The following is a 21,714-nucleotide window of genomic DNA, read 5'->3' on the forward strand; positions in this document are numbered from 1 at the left end:
TACATGGATAAGATGGGTATAGAGGGATATGGGCCAAATGTGGGCAATTGGGGTTAGCTTAGGGGTTTTTTAAAAAAAAAGGGCGGCATGGACAAGTTGGGCCGAAGGGCCTGTTTCCATGCTATAAACCTCTATGACTCAACAGAAGAACAAGACAAGATCAAAAAAGGAACATCATGTGGCCAAAAAGCAACTCAGAAGCTCTTAATGTGGAAATTGGTGTGATGAATGAAATGTGAAAAACTGGGATGAAGAGGTCTTTACAGAGAGTGGGACGAAAACAAAAAGCTTACAAGCATCATTATGGTGCAGAAGGAGACCATTCATCCTATTGGATCTGTACCAGCTCTCTCGAGCAGCCAAGTCAGTCCTGTTCCTCTGCATTATCCCTGGAGCCCTAAGGTTTGTTTCCCCTCAAATGCTCATCCAATTTCATTTTGAAGTTGACATCTCCACTGCCATTGCCCTAGTAGGTAGCAGGGTCCAGATCATTATCACTTACAACATTTTGTTTTTTAAAGTTCTTCCCTGCAATCCCTCTGCATTTCTTGCTCAACCAGACATCTTTGAATCCTTGTCCTTATACTATCAGCTAATGGGGACAACTTCCTTTTGTCTATCACATCAAAATCTGGCATAATTTTGCGCATCTCTTTCAAATCGCCCTTCCATTTACTTTTGAAGGAGAACAATCCCAGCTTCAACCTAACCTTGTAGCTAAAATTCCTCATCCGTGGAACCATTCTGGTAAATTCTTGGCACCTTCTCAAGGATCCTTGCGTCCTTCCCAATATGTAGTGACTAGGATTCTCTACTTGTGACCTAACCAGTGCTCCATAAAGATTCAGCATAAACTTTCCTGTTTTTTTTCTCTCTCTATGAAGCCGAAAAATCCCTTATGTACTCTGAATTAGACTCCCGATATGTCCTGCCACCTTCAAAGATTTATGCACGGAGTCCCCACATCCCTCTGTCCCAGCCCATTCTTTTGAATTATGCCACTAAATATATATTGATTCTCCCCATCTCTTTTGCCAAAAGGCATCACCTCACATTTCTCTGAATCAAATTCAGTCTATTGACTTATCTACATCATGTTACAGTTGATTGCTATTAACCTCACTAATTGCCCCACCTCCTGAGTTTGGTATCTAAATTTTGAAATTTTACTCTTATTTTTATATTTAAGGCTTTTGCATATTTCAAACAAAGCAATGGTCCTACCACTGAGGGATCACCACTCTCTACCATTTCCCTATCTGAAAAGCAGCCATTTATCACAACTGTTTTCTGCCATGAAGCCAATTTTTTTTTCGCCAAGCTGACACTAATCCTCCTTTTCCATGAAACTCAATTTTGTAAATGAACCTTTAAAGTGGTACCTGGTCAGATGCTTTCTTAAAATCCAAATAGACAGCATTCTTTTCAACCTCCACTCTTAATTAAAAAAATCATTTATCTGCCTTTTACAAATTCATTCTAGCTCTGCTTATAATTAACTCAAACCTCAAGTGCCTATTGATTTTTTTTTCTCCCCTGATTATTGTTTCTAAAACCTTATCCAGCAGTTATCTTAATTTGAGTTTGTAGTTACTAGTATTGTCCTTGCACACTCCCTTGAGAAAGGGTGTTACATTTGCCATTCTCCAATCCTCTTGCGTACCTAAGGAAGATTGGAAGATGGTGGATGCGCGTACACACACACATTCTGCACCCAATCCTTTAGCAACTTGGGATGCCGGCCATCCAACCAAGTGACTTATCCATTCTTAAACTGTTGGGATGTTTGCAACTAGAAAGGCAGCATCCTCAGCTTGTGGGTATTGAGTCAACCACAATATCGTATATGGGATTGAAGTCAAATGTGACTGGTATCCTTCCTTGATGGACATTAAATGAATCAGGTCGGTTCTATAGCAATCCAGTAGCTTTCATGGTTGTTTTTTTTCTGTAGTATCAGGTCTTACATTACGACACATTTACTGAATTCAATTTCATCACTCGATATGGATTTAAACTCTCTCTATCTCAAGGTTATTAGCCATTGAGCTACCATTTATGACTTAGCTACCGTACCTGCTTCTGGATCTTTTCTGTTGATGCTTAAATATCCATATAGAATTATATTTTAAAAGAGTAATTAATTTATGTATTTTTCAAGACTATCAAGACAGATTTTTTTTTTAAAGCGGCAGGTTTTTATGATGTAATGACTCATAAGGAAGCTTTTATGAGATCACAGTGATATTTCCACTGTGGACAATGAAGCGTCAGATTCAACCCTAGTTTTTAGTTTAAACTTTATCGAATGTTCAACAATCCAACATTAAGTTACGTAAGATTACTAAATTTATCAATCTGTATAAGTTGGCTATTAACAAATCAAGTAGCTAAAATATGATATTAGAATGTATTTGCTGGACAATTATATAAGCATTATGGCAGCAAGGAAAATAAATCTCTGAAGCTATGATAAAAGAATGGCTTTAAATTATGGAACAAAAGGAGAGGATCAGAAATAGTGCAGAACTCATCAGATGTCAACCTAATTTATTATTGTTGTTAATGTTTTCATAGGAATATTTGCTACTTCATCATCCATTGAAGGATTTGGATGAAATCAAATGCCAGTTGTTAGTTTTCCTTTTATCCCTTTTTGGGGACAATAGAATGAGATTGCATGAGTGCAACATCATCAGACAAGTTCTCTTTCTATCTCCACCACATACCTACTTATGAGGCAGGCACTATTATTGCAAAAAAGCAGCTCAGTCAAACTTCAAACTAAAAATTAAAACCTAGAGTTTTATATGATCTTGTTCTTATTGTTCATTACATTGATATGATGTTAACTGAGACCTTCAAATGAACAAATAGGGACAACACGTGCTCATGCTCCACGTTAACCTGGGTGACTACTCGGGCTTGGAATTATGGCAAGCAATGTAAAGCAACCCTTGCTGATAATCCTACATGCCTGTACCTGCGTAAATAGTAGTTTTTACTGAGCCCAGGATCAGACTCACCAGTTGGTCATCTGATTTTCTTGCCATTCTGTGCACTGGATCCCCAAAGATGAGGAACGTGAAGTAAATCACACTAAGTTACTAATGTAAAAAAAAATCCATCAAGAGTTAGTATCAAGACAAGTTAAGGCACTGTCATTTCAAATAGGAAAGAGACTGATAGCTCTTGATCTGTATATGAAAGTAGCTCAAACAGATTTTGGTGCTAGTACGCCATACAGTACCATTCACCCTAAAGTCTCAAGTGGTTACGGAGCACTAACCTGTGTTTTTTTTCAATGAAACACCTGTTTTGGAACAGTCAAATTTCAGTTTGTATTTTGTCAGTGACATATGGTCGGAAGTGGAATATTGATTCACATTTCACAACTGGAACGAGATAGATTTTTTTAAAAGGAAGATTAAGTATTTTGTGTGGCCAGTGAACCATAAAGGCAATTCTTAGTGCAGGATAATATACTGTTATTGAAAATTGAAATTTTTCTCCATTGCATTGAAAACAATAAGTACCTGAGTGTGTTTATAATCTTACAGAATATAGTTTTTTTAAAAGGGTGAAGTTGCAGCAATTATTTGATCTCGAGACTAACTCTTGATGGATTTTTCACATTGGCAGTAACTTAGCGTGATCCCTGATGGTCAAATCATTGATTTGATTTATTATTGTCACATGTATTAGTATACAATGAAAAGTATTGTTTCTTACGCACTATACAGACAAAGCATACTGTTCATAGAGAAGGAAAGGAGAGAGTGCAGAATGTAGTATTACAGTCATAGCTAGGATGTAGAGAAAGGTCAACTTAACGCAAGGTAAGGTCCATTCAAAAGTCTGACAGCAGCAGGGAAGAAGCTGTTTTTGAGTCGGTTGGTACGTGACCTCAGGCTTTTGTATCTTTTTCCCGACGGAAGAAGTTGGAAGAGAATGTCCTGGGTGCGTGGGGTCCTTGATTATGCTGGCCGCTTTGCTGAGGCAGCGGGAAGTGTAGACAGTGTCAATGGTTGGAGGCTGGTTTGCGTTATGGATTGGGCTACATTCACGACCGTTTGTAGTTTCTTGTGGCCTTGGGCAGAGCAGGAGCCATACCAAGCTGTGATACAACCAGAAAGAATGCTTTCGATGTGCATCTGTAAAAGTTGATGAGAGTCGTAGCTGACATGCCAAATTTCCTTAGTCTTCTGAGAAAGTAGAGGCGTTGCTCGGCTTTCTTAACCATAGTGTTGGCGTGGAGGGACCAGGAGAGGTTGTTCGTGATCTGGGCACCTTAAAACTTGAAGCCCTCGATCCTTTCTACTTCATCCCCATTGATGTGGACAGGGGCATGTTCTCCTCTACATTTCTTGAAGTTGATGACAATCTCCTTCGTTTTGTTGCTACTGAGGGAGAGATTATTGTCGCTGCACCAGTTCACCAGATTTTCCATCTCATTCCTGTACTCTGTCTCGTCATTGTTTGAAATCTGACCCACTACGGTGGTGTCGTCAGCAAACTTGAAAATCGAATTGGAGGGGAATTTGGCCGCACAGTCATGGGTGTATAAGGAGTATAGTAGGGGGCTTATAGTAGTAGCCTTGTGGGGCACCGGTGTTGAGGATGATCATGGTGGAGGTGTTGTTGCCTATCCTTAGTGATTGTGGTCTGCGGGTTAAGAAGTTCAGGATTCAGTTGCAGAGGGAGGAGCCGCGGCCCAGGCCACGGAGTTTGGAGATGAGTTTCATAGGAATGATGGTGTTGAAAGCTGAGCTGGAGTTAATAAATTGGAGTCTGACATAGGTGTCTTTTGTTATCTAGGTGTTCCAGGGTTGAGTGCAGGGCCAGGGAGATGGCGTCTGCTGTGGACCTGTTGCTGCGGTAGGCGAACTGTAGTGGATCCAGGTAGTCCGGTAGACTGGAATTGATTTGTCCCATGACTAGCCCTTCGAAGCACTTCATAATGATGGATGTCAGAGCCACTGGATGATAGTCGTTAAGGCTTGGTCGCCGTCTTGAAGCAGATAGGGACCTCAGATTGTTGTAAAAAGAGGTTGAAGATGTCTGCGAATACCCCAGCCACCTGATCCACGCAGGATCTGAGTCCTCATCCAGGTACCTCATCCGGGCCAGTCGCTTTCCATGTGTTGACCTTCGAGAAAGCTGCTCTGACATCTGCAGTGGTGACCTCAGATACAGGTTCATCCCAGACTTCCAGGGTGGTGGATGTGCTCTCGCTGGCCTCTTGCTCAAAACGGGCATAGAATGCATTGAGCTCATTAGGGAGGGGTGCGTTGGAGCCGATGATTTTACATATCCTTATCTTGTAACCTGTTACGTCTTGCAGACCTTGCCATCGTCGGCGGGTGCCTGTGTGGCGAGCCTGGGACTCTAGCTTGGTCCGGTACTGTCTTTTGGTATCTTTGATGGATCTCCTTCGATCGTATCTGGCTTTCTTCTTTAGGGCGGGGTTGCCTGACTTGAACGCCTCAGACCTGGACTTCAAGCAGTGGATATTCCTGTTCATCCATGGTTTCTAGTTGGGAAACACGCGGATTTGCTTCTTTGGCACACAGTCTTCTACACACTTGGTATTGAAGTCAGTTACTGTAGTGGCGTAATCATTCAGGCTGTTCGCTGAGTTTTTAAATAGTTTGTTGTTAAATCATCACAGGAAGGCCATTGAAAAGTGATAATTGGAAAATGCTGTATTATGCAGAGTTTTAGAAATTTATGCCACCAACATGCCGATGCTCTTTTCCATATACATATTTTATAAATAAATTTGGGGGGGTTGGAGGAAATCAGAATATCACCATCTGATAGCATAATTGTCTTTACTAATTCCACCCTTGATTAAACATGAGAATTTTGTGTTTTAATTTATAATTGCCTTCATATCTAGGCAAAATTTATTTTGCTAGTGTTCTCCAGCATCTATTTTGTGCACATGTAAATGCTTATATCACGTTTTGGGTGTTAGCACAGTTATTTTAAGGTAAAATGAACATAAACGAGAATCCCTTCCTGTGTTAAGGAAGATATCTCAATATTTTGTAACCTTATTTGATCAGTGACCTAAAATTACTCGTGTTCTTTTACTTGGTAGCTAACTTTATTGCCTAATGTTGTAATCATTTGATGAATTAATTTGCTGAGTTGAACCAAGGAAAATATTTATGCCTGTTTGCTATTTCCCTGTTGTAGGTGGTGTTCGTGAAATTGCCTGTCTTAAGTGTACTGCACTAAGGTTGACGAGCCACAGGTAAGAAAATTATTTATTGCCAAACTATAATGCTGCTTTTCTTGAATGAGTTCACTCGTTAAAGGTGAATGTATGTTTTCCAAGTGAACCTTTGTTGATTTCCCCAGCACTTAGTACAGCTATTCATGAGGATGCTCTGTTAACTTAAATATTAGCTGGACTCAGGCCAATTCTTTGTAATTTGATGATAATTAGTGACTTGGTAAAGGGATTGTTCTTTGGGATGGGATATTAAATGTTGTAAATGAAATGAATCAGTTTTGTTGCTGCTGAAAACTAGGATCCCTCTGTCTCCTTTTTCGGATACAAGTCCAACTTGTCCTCAGTCTTTCCACACCACTGATCTCTTAGACAGTCTATTCCAAAAATTCAATACTCTAGAAGATGATTTAAATGTAAGCTATGTGTACATTTTCCCTAACCTTGAGCCCCTGCCCTTTGTTTGCAGCTTTTGTGACATGGAGATTTACAGCATGAAAACAGGCCCTTCGCCCCAACTGATCCATGCTGCCCAGGTTTTAACCATAAAGCCAGTCCCAATTGCCTGTGTTTGGCCCATATTCCAATCTTACCCATGGAACTGTCCAATTGCTTTTTAAAAGACACAATTGTACTCTCTTCTACTACTACCACTGGCAGCTCATTCTGGACACTCACTACCCTCCACATGGAAGAATTGCCCCTCTGGACCCTTTTGTACCTCTCTCCTCTCACCTTAAACCAATGCCCTCTAGTTTTAGACTCCACTACCTTTAAGAAAAGATGTTGACTATCTACCTTATCTGTGCCACTCTTTTATAGACATCTATAACTTCACCCCAAGCCTAAATTCTCGAACTTCTCTGACAATTTGATTTTTCACTTTTTTTTTTTTATTTGCTGTTTAGGACATTGACATTGCTTCATTAGGACAGTGGGCAATTTTAAATGCATGAAAAAGAGTTCCAATTATCAGGAATATTTTAGAAGTATTAGACATGATGACATGACAGATAAATTGACCAGAGAAGGTGCTCTTTGGACTTCAGGGCTAAAATCCCAAACTAGTTCATCCTAAAAATGTATTGGGCCACAAAAAATCTGATTTGCAATTCTTTTTAATTTATTTGTTAAATGGTTACTGATTGTTTTTATTTCACTTGTCACAGTACTCAGAAACCAAGTGCTAGAAAAACTGAACAGGTCCGGTAGCATCTGTGGAGAGAGACACTGAGTTGATTGGAGTCTAATATGACTCTTTTTGCAACGATTCTGAAGAACAGTCATGGTTGGACTCGAAACATTAACTCTGTTTCTACAGATGATTTGATTTGATTTATTATTGACACATGTATTAGTATACAGTGAAAAGTATTGTTTCTTGTGCGCCATACAGACAAAGCATGCCGTACATAGAGAAGAAAAGGAGGGGGTGCAGAATGTAGTGTTAAAGTCATAGCTAGGGTGTAGGTCCGTTCAAAAGTCTGATGGCAGTGGGGAAGAAGCTGTTCTTGAGTCGGTTGGAACGTGATCTCAGATTTTTGTATCTTTTTCCTGATGGAAGAAGGTGGAAGAGAGAATGTCCGGGGTGCGTGCAGTCCTTGATTATGCTGGCTGCTTTGCCGAGACAGCGGGAAGTGTAGACCGAGTCCATGGATGGGCGGCTGGTTTGCGTGATGAACTGGGCTTCATTCATGACCCTTTGTAGTTTATTGCAGTCTTGGGCAGAGCAGGAGCCATACCAAGCTATGGTACAACCAGGAAGGATGCTTTCTATGGTGCAAATTGTTTTTGCTTGCACATTCAGATTTTTAAAATTCTGGCTGGTCTATGAATAAAGCCAAGTTACATTTATCTCAAGTGCAATAAATTTTTTATTCACAATGCTGGTTATTATGTTATATATTGCTATCAGGTAAAATAAACCAAACCTTTTGTGAGGACAGTTCCATAAATGCTGGACTGCTCTCTGGAGTTTTAGTACTCTATTTGACAATGCTGAAATTGCTGCTGAGACGCATCTAGCCTGTGCCGAGTACCTGCACTGAATAATTATCAGATTCAGAAATCCTGAATAATTTTCCAAACATTGGCTTGGCGATACCGAGTCTCCTATTCTCCACCCGCGTACCCTCCTGACAAAGCTCAACTGTATCGATGTGGACTGGCAATTAAACTATCATGTTTCTGGTCTTTGACATGCTGCCTTTACCTGTGAGTACTTTGAATGAACTAGAGCTGTGGGCAGTCTTTTACTATTTCTCATCCACATCAGATGTTCAAAGAATATCCAAATATCTTCAGTCAGGCGAGAAGATTATGTTTTGCTGTTTCCTCTGTCTCTCTACATCCCTCCCTCATCATGGCAATAATACTTGCATAGTAATATCTTCATGATCTAAAGTTCATCCTTTGACTTGGCATAAGATGCATAACAGATATTTTATTTAAAAAATTATAAATCTTACACATTTTCTTCTCACGAAGTCTCCCAGCAATTGAAAGCACCTCAAAATTTTAAATGTCTTAAGAAAACCAAGATTCTAATCTGAAGCACAATTAAACTCATGTCACGGTGTGAATAGCAGTTACAATTTTGATTTAACAGAGGGACAATTTCGATTTAACAGAAGAATATATCTGCCTTATAAATGGTTTTGCCTTTCTAAAACATGGTCTCATCTGCCTTTAACGCAAACACAGAAAATGCTGGAAAATCTCAGCAGAAATGACAGCATAAATGGAGAGATAACAGAGCGAATGATGCTGTTTGAGCTGCTGAGATTTTCCAGTATTTTTTGTTGCAGATTTCAGCATCCGCAGTAATTTGCTTTTATTTCATCTGCCTTTAGTTAAAGACCATATTATCAAGTTTACATCGGTTTTCAATTATGTACTCATCGAATTCCTACAGTGCAGAAGGAACCTGCACCAACAACAATCCCACCAGGCCCTAGTCCCGTCATCCCACATTTACCCTGCTAATCCCCCTGACGCTAAGGGGCAATTTATCATGACCAATCAACCTAATCTGCACACCTTTTGACTATGGGAAGAAACTGAAGTCACCCAAAGCCAGAATTGAACCTGGGTCCCTGGCGCTGTGAGGCAGCAGTGCTAACCACTATGCCACCATTCCTTTCATTAATTTGGATTGTTGCCCTTAAATTCAACTACGAAATTAAGTTATTTTAATGTCACTGGATTTATTTTTAAAAATTGTTGTAGAAATAGATGTCATTAGAAATGAATGTTGAGCTGTGTGTGCAATCAGATTTGTACTATTTTTAGAATGTAATTTTAAAAAATGTCTGCAAGAGTTTTTCTCTTCAACTCTTTCTCAAAATCTTGATTTATTTAGAATAATTATATTCATTTTCAAGAACTGGGTCTAATTTGCTACTAAATTATGTTGCCGAAATGACTTCAACGAATAACCAGAATTCTTATTTTGATGGAGGCTGTGGTCTCCTTGGAGGAAAAACCTGAAGAAAGATCAGCCTTGAGTACTTCTTGGTTGATAATGATGGTATCGAATTAGATAGGGATGATGTGTGGCATAATTAGAAAGGTCAACACAAAGGAATGAAAATACAAAGAGCTTTTTGAAGGAGATCTTTGTACCGGATGAATTTGTTGTTCATTGATGTCATTTCAGGGACTCGGACATATTGATTATTGTAATGTGAGTGAATTAAACAGAGAGTTTAATAATTAACAACAGAATGCCATTCAGCCCCTTGAATCTGCTTGGTCATTATAGGAGATTATTGCTTACTCAATTAACTCTGTTAGTAAATCATGATAAAATGAAAAATAAGAAATCCAATAATTGGGAGTATGTTTTGGTGGTTGTATGTTTAAAGAAGAACAAACTATTTTAAAATGAAAATTATAGAATTATATACAGATTGACTGACTGAAAGGTTTTTGATATGCTGATTAGCTTAGCAACACTGGAAACCAACATCTACTTCAGAGAAGTTGGTAACGATGGCAAAAAGTGTCAAACGGTGAAGTAAAGATGGTAAAAGTTTCAAAAGAGATGATGGGGAGGGTGAATTTTACACTCGCATTCTAAATGGCGAATTCATGTAATAAAGCTCGAACCAGGGCATTGGGGAGAGTTATAGAACAAAGAGATCTAGGGGTATAGGTTCATGGCTCCGAAAGCTAGTGGCGTTTGCTACCAAATAAACCTGTTGGACTTTAACCTGGTGTTGTTAGACTCCTTACTGTGTTTACCCCAGTCGAACGCCAGCATCTCCACATCTTCACCACACACTCCAGTATCAAAGTTTATTTATTAGTCACAAGTAGGCTTACATTAACACTGCAATGAAGTTACTGTGAAAATCCCCTAGTTACCACACTCCAGCACCTGTTCAGGTACACTGAGGGAGAATTTAGCGTGACCAGTCCACCTAACCAGCACGTCTTTGGACTGTGGGAGGAAACCAGAGCACAGACAGTGACCCGAACTGGGAATTGATCTGGGTCTCTGGCACTGTGAGGCAGCAGTGCTAATCTGCTAATCACTGTGCCACCATGTATTGCATTCCACATCCTAACCACTCACTGCAAGAGATTGTTTTTCATCATGTCGCCTTTTGTTCTTTGCCTTTGACCTTATATCAGTGCTCTCTGGTTCTTGACTCTTCTGACATGGGTGCAGTTTCTTCCTATCTACACTTTTCAGATCTCTGATAGTTTTCAATACCTCTATCACATCTCCCCTCAACCTTCTCTAAGGAAGACCGGTCCCAGCTTCTCCAGTGTATCTGTGTAACTTTTTAAAAAAAATTATTTCATTGGCCATGGGCATCACTGGCTGGGCCAGCATCTATTGCCCATCTCTAATTACCCTTGAAGATAGTGGTAAGCCACCTTCTTGAGTTGCTGCAGTCCATGTGTTGCAGGAACACCCACAATGCTGTTTGGAAGGGAGTTCCAGATTTTGACCCAGCAGCAGTAAAACAATGACAATGTAATTTTAAGTCAGGATGATGTGTGACGTAAAAGGTGGTGTTTGCGGGCGATGGTGTTCCCAATCATCCGCTGCTCTTGTCATTCTCAGTGGTAGAAGTCACAGATGCTATTGAAGGAGCCTTGCTGAATTGCTCAGTGCATCTTGTAGATGGTACATACTATCGCTACTGTGTTGGTTGTGGAAGGAGTACATATTTATTGGGCGGATGGAGTGCAAATCAAATGGGCTGCCTTGTCTAGGGTGACGTTGAGCTTCTCTGGTCAATGGTAATTCCTAGGTGGTTGATAGTGGGGATTTAGTGATGATGTGATAATAATATCACTCATCTGGCTCCTAAATATTAGCATATTGCACTTTGCAGGATTGAAAGAGCTGGGTGTGCTCTTGTCATTTTCTGTGCTTCGGTCAATGCTGGATGGCCCATCATTAGGGCAGCACGGTGGCACAGTGGTTAGCTCTGCTGCCCCACAGTGATAGGGACCCGGGTTCAATTCCTGGCTGGGTCACTGTGTGGAAAATTCCACTGGCTGACATTGAACCATAGAATCCCTACGGTGCAGAAGGAGGTAATTCGGCTCATCGAGTCTGCACCAATTGGTCAAAAGAACATCTTCCCCAGGCTCACTCCCCTGCCCTATCCCTGTAACCCCGTGTATTTACCACGGCTCAACCACCTAACCTACACATTTGGATACTTCAGGGCAATTTAGTATGGCCAATCTACCCAACCTGCACATCTTTAGGAGGAAATTGGAGTACTCGGAGGAAACCCACACAGACAATCATTCAAGGCCAGAATCAAACTCTGGTCCCTGGCACTGTGAGGCAGCGGTGCTAACCACTGTCCAACTGTGCACCATGCTCGGATTTGAGCCCGTGCCCAGAGCATTAAACTGGACCTCCTGAATTTTTATTCCGGTCACATTGCCACTATGCCACAAACTTCCCATAAATTCATCAATAGACGCTCCCGTTTCTTAAATTAATTACTTGCTCAAAAAGTTGCGTCCGGTTAGATCTGCTCATCACAAATTAATATTCTCCCTGAAAGGTCCAAATTACTTGAGTTCAGTTACTTTGTCCTTCATTTTCGATTCCAATAACTTCTGCACAGCAGATAATTTGATTTATTATTATCACGTGTTGGGATACAGTGAAAAGTATTGTTTCTTGTGCACTGTTTCAGACGAAACATACCGTTCATTGAGTTCGTAGGGGAGAAGGAAAGATCAGCTTAATATATGATGGGTCTATTCAAAAGTCTGATGGCAGCAGGGAAGAAGCTGTTCTTGAATCGGTTGGTACATGATCTCCGACTTTTGTATCTTTTTCCCGATGGAAGGTGATGGAAGAAAGTATATCCGGGGTGCGTGGGGTCCTTGATTCTGCTGGCTGCTTTTCTGAGGCAGTGAGAGGTGTCGACGGAGTCGATGGATTGCGTGATGGACTGGGCTACATTCTCAACCCTTTGTAGTTTCTTGCAGTCTTGGTCAGAGCAGGAACCATACCAAACTGATGCATCTGGAAAGGATGCTTTCTATGGTGTATTTGTGAAAGTTGATGAGAGTAGTAGCAGACATGCTGAATTTCCTTATCCTCCTGAGAAAGTCGAGGCATTGGTGGGCTTTCTATAGTGTCAGTGTGGAGGGGTCAGGACGATTGTTGGTGACCTAGAAACTTGAAGCTCTCGACCATTTCCACTTCATCCCCGTTGATGAAGATAATAGACGAGTAGGTCTATATTTTCCTTATTTCTCTGCATCTGCAACTTCCTTTCTGCTTAGAGCTTTGTCAGACTCCAGAGGGCATTATTGTTTTAATACTGTTTACTTTTTTATGCTAACTTCGGTGAGTTCTCGGGATTAATTAATAATTAGTTTCTTTGGAGTGTCCTCTTCTTCTACTTTGAAAAGTGACACAAAATAATCTGTGTGTGTAAAGTGCGCTGATGTATTTTTACCTGACCTTGCTCTCTCATGTTCAAGCTGCTATCTAATCTTCAATGGTGTTCTGATGATTATCATCATTCAACAATTGAAATGGAAACTGCCAAGCTACCTACTTTAATATTGAGCAGGTTGTGTTGTTTAATTCTAACATTTCCCTTAAATAAATTTAGAATAAAATTTGCTCCATCTTAATGCCAATCTGAATATAATAAGACGTCTCACAACACTAGGTTAAAATCCGCAAGCTATCGGAGCGGACAAGCTTTCAGTCCACTCACCTGATGAAGGAGCAGCACTCAGAAAGCTCATGATTCCAAATAAACCTGTTGGACTCTAACCTGGCGTTGAGACTTCTTACTGTGCCCACGCAGTCCAACACTGGCACCTCTGCATCATGGCTACAATCTGAATATAGATATACCAAATTTCAGTAGCTTCATGAAATCGTATTTCAGTTTTTTCCAATAAGAATAGTAGTGGTTTTACGCAGCAAATTATTGAAACTTCTCCTGCAAGAAGGTTGAGGAAAATGTAATATTTTTGAATTGTTCTAAATTTTTGTTTTCTGTCCATTTTTCAGAAATGTTTGGTTCAGAACCTGCAGCACAATGTCTACAAGCAACAGTCCTTTCTACGTAAGAGATCCTTGTAATAACTGGAGAAAAGGGCCAAGGCATTTGTACTGTGGGATGGTGGCTGCTCCAGTGCTGTGCCCTTCTACCAACATGAGTTTTATTGGAACCAAATGTGTTTCAGTAAGATGGTGGCATTCTACACATCGCCTATATGATGACTCCAAAGTAGAAAAATCTCTCAAGTCTCTGAAGGACAAAAATAAGCGACTGGAGGAAGGAGGTCCTGTGTATAGTCCTATAGAACCTGAGGTCCGCCAGACTTTGGGTCAGAAGATTGTAAATGAAGTAAAACACTATTATCATGGCTTCAGGTTGTTGTGGATTGACACAAAGATAGCAGGCAGAATGCTTTGGCGAATCCTGAACGGATATGCTCTTTCACGAAGAGAGCATAGACAGGTACGTGTGCAATAGATCATTTATGTACAATTTTCAGTGAACATTCTGAATCAAAGTTTCATGGTCTAGCACACATTTTGAGTTTATTGGAAATGTAAAAAGTCTTGGCAAGCTCCAGTGCAATTAATATTGGACAGATTGATTGTTTCTCATTTGTTCACTAACCTCATGCGAGTAAAATAACTCCATCCTACATTGGAGAGAGGAAAAACTGCACAATGCTGGCCCTTTTAATAACCCATTTTCCCTTCCTCCCTCAAATGTAGTTTGCTGCAAATTCTCATCAAATTTCTTCTATTTATGGTTAAAGCCTGCAAAGGTTTTGTTGTTTTTCTAATTCCACTTTCAAAAGCATCTCACTGTGACCTTTTTGAATGAATACCAGCTCCTGGTTTTGAAGACAGATGTAAAATTCTGCATGTTTTTCCAAAGACCAGTACTAACAACAGCTAACTATGGTCATTACAAGTTTTTTGAATATTTTGTTTCCTTTTTAAAAACTCCTCATGATGGTTGTAACACAATTAACTTGGTGTACTGATCTGAACTCCAGTCTGGTGTCATCCAGTATTTGCCTGCATCATTGACTTCGGCTTACATAATTTTATCATTTCCATGGTTGCAATCTGATGGTTTAATATTTAATCAGCAGACTCGCAAACCACAGGGCAGTTAAAACCTTGACAATTATCAGAAAGTGAGGCAGCACTCACAGCTCTTATTTCTATCTCTCCCTTTCCACTTCCTTCCTCTCTTTTCCCTCCTCCTCCACCTTCACATCAACTTCCTCAGAGGAGTTTTGTTTTTTTGAGGTTATCTTTCATTTTGTGTTCTAGGTAGTTGCCCCAGAATAACCAGCTTTAACAAGATGTTGATTGTAGCACTGAATTGGCTTAGCAAGCCACTACATTGTGCCAAACCAGCACAGAAAGATTCCCTAGCAAGGGAGCGGCTTGGTAGCACCACTAACTGAACTGGTCAAGTCCTGAGAGATTTATCTGCCAGACTGGACCTTTGACAGATGATGAGGGAACAAACGAGTGAAAAGCCCACTGGACCTTATCCAGGCCAATCTACCTGTTGCCAAAGCGTTAATCCATGACAGCACAGAGGGAGGGGGGGGGGGGAGGAGGAGATTTTTGTTTGTAGTTCTTGGAGCTAATCATCTCAGGCCCTGGACATTGCTACAGGCGTTCCTCAGGATAATATTCTCAGCCCAACCATCAATGACCTTCCCTTCATTATTAGGTCAGCAGTGGGGATGTTTGCCAATGACTGTACAGAATGTTCAGTATCATTTGTAACTCCTCAGACACTGAAGCAGACCACGTCCACATGCTACAAGACCTGGACAACATTCAGGCTTGAGCTGATAAAATGACAAGTAACTTGCCACTCAAGTGGATAGAGCTGTGAAGAAGGCCTATAGTGTGTTAGCTTTTATTAACAGGGGGTTGGAGTTTAAGAGCCGTGGGGTTATGCTGCAACTGTACAGGACCTTGGTGAGACCACATTTGGAATATTGTGTGCAGTTCTGGTCACCTCACTATAAGAAGGATGTGGAAGCGCTGGAAAGAGTGCAGAGGAGATTTACCAGGATGCTGCCTGGTTTGGAGGGTAGGTCTTATGAGGAAAGGTTGAGGGAGCTGGGGCTGTTCTCTCTGGAGCGGAGGAGGCTGAGGGGAGACTTAATAGAGGTTTATAAAATGATGAAGGGGATAGATAGAGTGAAGGTTCAAAGACTATTTCCTCGGGTGGATGGAGCTATTACAAGGGGGCATAACTATAGGGTTCATGGTGGGAGATATAGGAAGGATATCAGAGGTAGGTTCTTTACGCAGAGAGTGGTTGGGGTGTGGAATGGACTGCCTGCAGTGATAGTGGAGTCAGACACTTTAGGAACATTTAAGTGGTTATTGGATAGGTACATGGAGCACACCAGGATGATAGGGAGTGGGATAGCTTGATCTTGGTTTCAGATAAAGCTCGGCACAACATCGTGGGCCGAAGGGTCTGTTCTGTGCTGTACTGTTATAACTTTTACAGTACACAAGTACCAAACAAAGGTCATCTTCAACAAGAAAATGTAAACATCACCCCATGATATTACCGTCCAGTATTATCTGACAATTACGGTTGTTTTTCTTTCAGATTTCCAGCATTTTGCTTTTATTTTAGCGCTGTTAGGAGGGAGTTCCAGGATTTTGACCCAGTGACAGTGAAGGGACGGCAATATGTGTCCAAAGATGTGCGGGTTAGGTTGATTGGCCAGGTTAAAAATTGCCCCTTAGAGTCCTGGGATGCGTAGGTTAGAGGGATTAGTGGGTAAATATGTGGGGATAGGGCCTGGGTGGGATTGTGGTCGGTGCAGACTCGATGGGCCGAATGGCCTCCTTCTGCACTGTAGGGTTTCTATGATTTCTATGATATAGTTGCAAGTCAGTGGTGTGTGGCTTGGAGGGAAACTTGCAAGTAGTGGTGTTCCCTTGCATCTGTTGCCTTTGTCCTTCAAGATGGTAACGGTCATGGGTTTGGAAGGAGCCTTGGTGAGTTGCTGCAGTACATCTTGTAGATGGTACAGGCTGCTGTCACTTTCAGTGGTGGAGGGAATGCATGTTGAAGGTGATGGGTGGGATGCCAGTCAACCAGGCTGCTTTGTCCTGAATAGTCTCAAGCTGCTTGTGTTGTTGGAGCTGCACTTATCCAGGCAAGTGGAGAGTATTCCATCACACTGCTGACCTGCCATGTAGATTGTGGGCAGGCTTTGGGGAGTCAGGAGCTGAGTTACTCTCTGCAGAAGTTCCATCCTCTGACCTGGTCTTCAAGCCACAGTATTTATATGGCTGGTCCAGTTCAGTTTCTGGTCAATGGTAATCTCTGGGATGTTGATAGTGGGGGATCCACTGATTGTACTGCTGTTGAATGTTAAGGGAGAATGCATTCTCTCTTCTTGGAGGTGGTCATTGCCTTGTACTTTTATGTGCCAGGAATGTTGTTTGTCATTTATCAGTTCAATCATGAATGTTGTTCAGGTCTTGCTGCATATGGGTACAGACTGCTTCAGTACCTGAGGAGTTGTGAATGGTGCTGGACATTGTGTAAGCATATCCACTTGTAACCTTGTGGTGGGGGGACTCTTGACTACGTCACTATCATTATACTGTGGCGAGATCAAAATCTGAACAGCACTGTGGCAGTACACCATTGAGTCCAGCTGTTCAAGGAGGTATTCCACCACTTTCTCAAGGCACTTGGGGATGAGTGGCCTTGCCAACGATGCCCACAACCCATTTTTAAAAAGTCAACAGCTGCCGCAATTTCAAAGAAGCTTAGGAACAGGAATGGGCCCTTTAGCCCCTCAAGCCTATTCTGACACACATTTGAGATAATTGATGAACACATTTAATCCATTATCTACCTTTGACCCATGTCCTTTAATATTTTTGGTGAACAGAAACCTCTCAATCTCAGTTTTACAATAGCAGTTTTTGTTTTATTTTATTAGTGTCACAAGTAGGCTTACATTAACACTGCAATGAAGTTACTGTGAAAATTCCCCATTCGCCATACTCTGGCACCTATTCGGGTAAACTGAGGGAGAATTTAGCATGGCCAATGCACCTAACCAGCACATCTTTCAGACTGTGGAAGGAAACCGGAGCACCCGGAGGAAACCCATGCGGACACTGGGAGAACGTGCAGACTCTGCACAGACAGTGACCCAAGCCGAGAATCGAACCTGGGTCCCTGGCATTGAGGCAGCATTGATCCAGCATTAGTTGCTGTTTGTGGAAGACCTTTCTAAATTTCTGATCCCCTATGTTTCTCGACATCACCTTTATCAAAGTATGCGATGAGGTAGTTTTTGTCTGGAAAAAAATCTTAGTTTCAAAACTTAACAGATCATCCAGATCAATTTAGAAAGGAAATTGTCTGTTTTTCTTGGGAGAGAAAGAGCAACATTGTCCATATTGTCAAGGTGCAAGAGAGACAGAGTTGAAGATGGGCATGGGCAACTCTGAAGTATACTTATCGATGGCAGTTGAGCCGGCTATTTAAAAAAACGAGTTCTTTACCTTAATGAATTTGGCAATTTGACTTTGAAGTGACTGCTGGCTGTGCAAGATTGTATTTTGAGAGCCAGCAGCAATAACTTTGTAATATAAATGCAGCTATGAACTCTGCACTGAAGCTATGAGAATTCTGATAAATTTATAAAGCCAAAATCATGATGGTTTGTAGTTGATTGTTAGAGAATTATGTGCCTAATGTAGTTCCAAAATAAATTGGACATGTGAAAGTTTAGATTAATTATGTTGCAGAGTCCTGAAAGGCATTAATCTACTTTAGCTTATTGTTTCATTTCAGCATATATATTGTAGAAAATACATTATAATGCAACAAAATTTCTAGCAGTTCAGTAATTATATTAGGGTTTCTCTGTTCAGGTTAATGGGTAGAAAATAAAATTCTATACAACACCAGTATGTTCTGTGCCATGAGTTTCTGTGCATGTCCTGTTGTTTTGCCTGTGGCTGAGTGAGTGCAATGAAAGCTGCTGATGAAGAGGCAAACAGTGATGTGTTGCGTCACTGCTCACCAAATGCTCTGGTTAGAAAGTGATTGACATTCTAGTAAGAATGACCTTTGTTTTTATTATCTTCTGCTCAGCATTTTATTTTGAAAGAATAATTAAAAGCAGTCTAGAATGTCATAGGAAAGGTGCCTGTGTTTAGGGAAATGTGTTTTTAATATGTTTCTGCCAGAAAGTAGGTCTTGGCTTTTGATGAAACGGGTTTTGTTTCGAAGTACGCAGTATGCATAGGAAGATGTTTTGTAAACTACTTTTATTGTTGATAGTTCATTGTGTTTTTATAAATGAAAATGCACATTTGCTATCAAAATAGTTTACCCCTGTTTGTTTTGTCAAAAATAAAATCTATTAGGAGCTGCAAAATGGGAATTTGGAATTTCTGAATCGAATACTTGGCAAATTGCCAAGTGATGCATAATTTGCATATGTATTAAAGTACACATAAGGCAGCTCACCATCGGCCATCAACAGAATCTTGCAGTCTCGCCAAAGTCAGTGGCTAATTGTGTTGCTCGCTAGGCGCATTAATTTGTTCTTTGAACCAAATATATTATATTGATCTTGATCAGGTTTGTTTAGAACAGGATGATATTTATTAAAATAATCATTTGAAACAGTAAATTGCAGCCCAGTGATTTTTTTTTATACCCTCAATAACAAGAGGACTCTTATTTTTCTTAATTCTTTTTGACTTTTTTACGCTATTCAAATGGAAGAAGTTAGGAGCCACAAATGAGATATTACAGAGCCATATGTGGCTCTGGAATTGCGGGTTGCAGGCCACTGATATTTTTCAGAAATATGATTATCTCCTTAAATTTCAGGTACATTTTTCCTTTGAGTGCTTGAAATAGCAACTCAATTTATTTTATCAATTCCAATATAATTATGTCCAAGTTTGATGTTTTTGCATGGGCTCTTTTGTATTAAAAGACAAAAGTGTTTGCGATTGGTTTAGAGAGAATTTCTTTGTCTGACCACATCTTTGAACAGCAAAGCCTTTAGTCTAAATCCTCACCATGCTGTGACATTCAATGTCTGGTAATAAGTTCTTGAAAACTGCTGGATCTCTTACGTCTATGTTCACATAGAAACGAAAATCATTGTCATCTGTTTTTTTTAAATGTAAAGAATCCATTGAAGTTCTCACCAAGAGCTCAGTAGATAATGTGTGCAATCATATCTGTCCATTTACTGCTGCTGCAACTTGGAGCTACTCCTGCCAGGACATCTGCTGTCATGGTACGTCATGCTTGTCTGTTTGTCATTCTCACACATCCACTGTAGCTTGTCTGCAATCATCCTGAGATGTTAGTCATCCAACCACGCTGAGACCTTTTTGCTGTCCTCCACTTTGCCCTCTTGAAGAGATATCTGTGACTTTTCAACTCTGGTCAAAAGACCAAAATACTAACATTTTCTTTTCTGGGTGTTACATTTCACAGTTCTTTTTGTTCTTGCAGTTTCAAGTACCCCTTCTTTTGTAAATTTAGAAAGTTAAAATTTAATGTCCAAGAAATGAATCAATACAGAAGCTGTGTGGTAAATTAAATGGGGGAAAAAGCTGGGGGGGAAAAGATCTGTCAACAGCAAGGGTTAACCTCGCTGCTTGATTGCAAAGGGATGGACAAAGTTTATACATGGAAATCTTTCTCATACGCACGCAATTGTGTAACCGTTTGGGTTTTTTGTAATTTGCTGATCAAAAAAATAACTAAACACTATATTAAACTTTTTCCCAATGCCATAAATGGTAACTGACAGTAATAAGCAGAAGAATGTACAAATACTGCAACATTTTTTATTTGTGTTTCAGGAAATTGCTGTTAAGAATCAAAGTCTGTGAACTCTTCACTTAATGTGTGTCAAGTACAACTTGATGTTATTAGACCAATGGGAGAGGGAAGTTTGGAAACCTAATGTATTCCTGGCTACAAAATATTCAGGAAAGAGAAGGGAAGGAGAAAAGTGGAGGCAAATTCAATCAAGGCATTCAAAAGGGAATTGGACTTTTTCTCTGAAAAGGAAGAATGTGTAGGGATACGGATAGGAGGAGGGGGAAATGCAATTAGATAAATCGCTCATTAGGAGAGCTGGTGCAGACCAGTGAGCTAAATAGCCTCTTTCTGGAATGTACCTCTTTAAGCACCACCCTTCAGGAAAGACATGATGGCCTTAAAGACGGTACAGAGGAGGCCGCCTAGAATGGTGCCAGTGGTGCACGTTTCAGTTATGTGGGACGTCCAGAGGAACTGGAGTTGAAGCAGAGCAGGTTAAGAGGAAATTTAATTGAGGTGTTCAAAATAATGATGTTCCTATTATCAAGATGAATAACTTCATCGGCCCACAATTTACTCCATCTGCCACCTTGTGGCCCATTCACTTGACATGTTTATTTTACTCTGCGTCCTCCTTGGAACTTACATTCTCACCTTTGTAACATCAGCAAACCTAGTTACAATTACGCTTTGTTCTCTTTGAATGTTCATTGACATGTATTGTAAAAAGCTGATGGCATTCCACTTGTTACAGCCTGCCAACTTGAAAATGCCCTGTTTATCAAATCTTTCTGCTTCCTGTATGGTAACTAATCTTTCATCTATACTAATATGTTACCCTCAACTACATGAGCCCATATCTTTTGGAAATCTGAGTACACTATGTCAAGTGGCTCCCCTTTATCTACTCTACAAGTTACATCCTCAAAAAGGGGCGGCACAGTGGTTAGCACTGCTGCTTCACAACGCCAGGAACCCACGTTCGATTCCTGGCTTGGGTCACAGTCTGTGCGGAGTCTGCACTTTCTCCCTGTGTCTGCCTGGGTTTCCTCCGGGTGCTCCAGTTTCCTCCCACAGTCTGAAAGACGTGCTGGTTAGGTGCATTGGTCATGCTAAATTCTCCCTCCG

General features: G+C 40.6%; 1 protein-coding gene across 2 annotated transcripts in view; it reads left to right on the forward strand.

Annotated features, from left to right (window-relative positions):
• The window catches only part of letm1 (leucine zipper-EF-hand containing transmembrane protein 1), a 74,944-nt gene that overhangs the window by 4,642 nt on the left and 48,588 nt on the right, over positions 1-21,714 (forward strand). For both annotated transcript variants that reach the window (XM_078222933.1, XM_078222941.1), the window contains exons 2-3: positions 6,205-6,262; positions 13,761-14,214. In XM_078222933.1, coding sequence (XP_078079059.1) covers positions 6,205-6,262; positions 13,761-14,214 — 512 coding nt within the window. The remainder of the gene's footprint in view (positions 1-6,204; positions 6,263-13,760; positions 14,215-21,714) is intronic.

Source organism: Mustelus asterias, chromosome 1 (genome assembly GCF_964213995.1).
Source record: "Mustelus asterias chromosome 1, sMusAst1.hap1.1, whole genome shotgun sequence".
In the NCBI taxonomy this organism is placed as follows: Eukaryota; Metazoa; Chordata; class Chondrichthyes; order Carcharhiniformes; family Triakidae; genus Mustelus; species Mustelus asterias.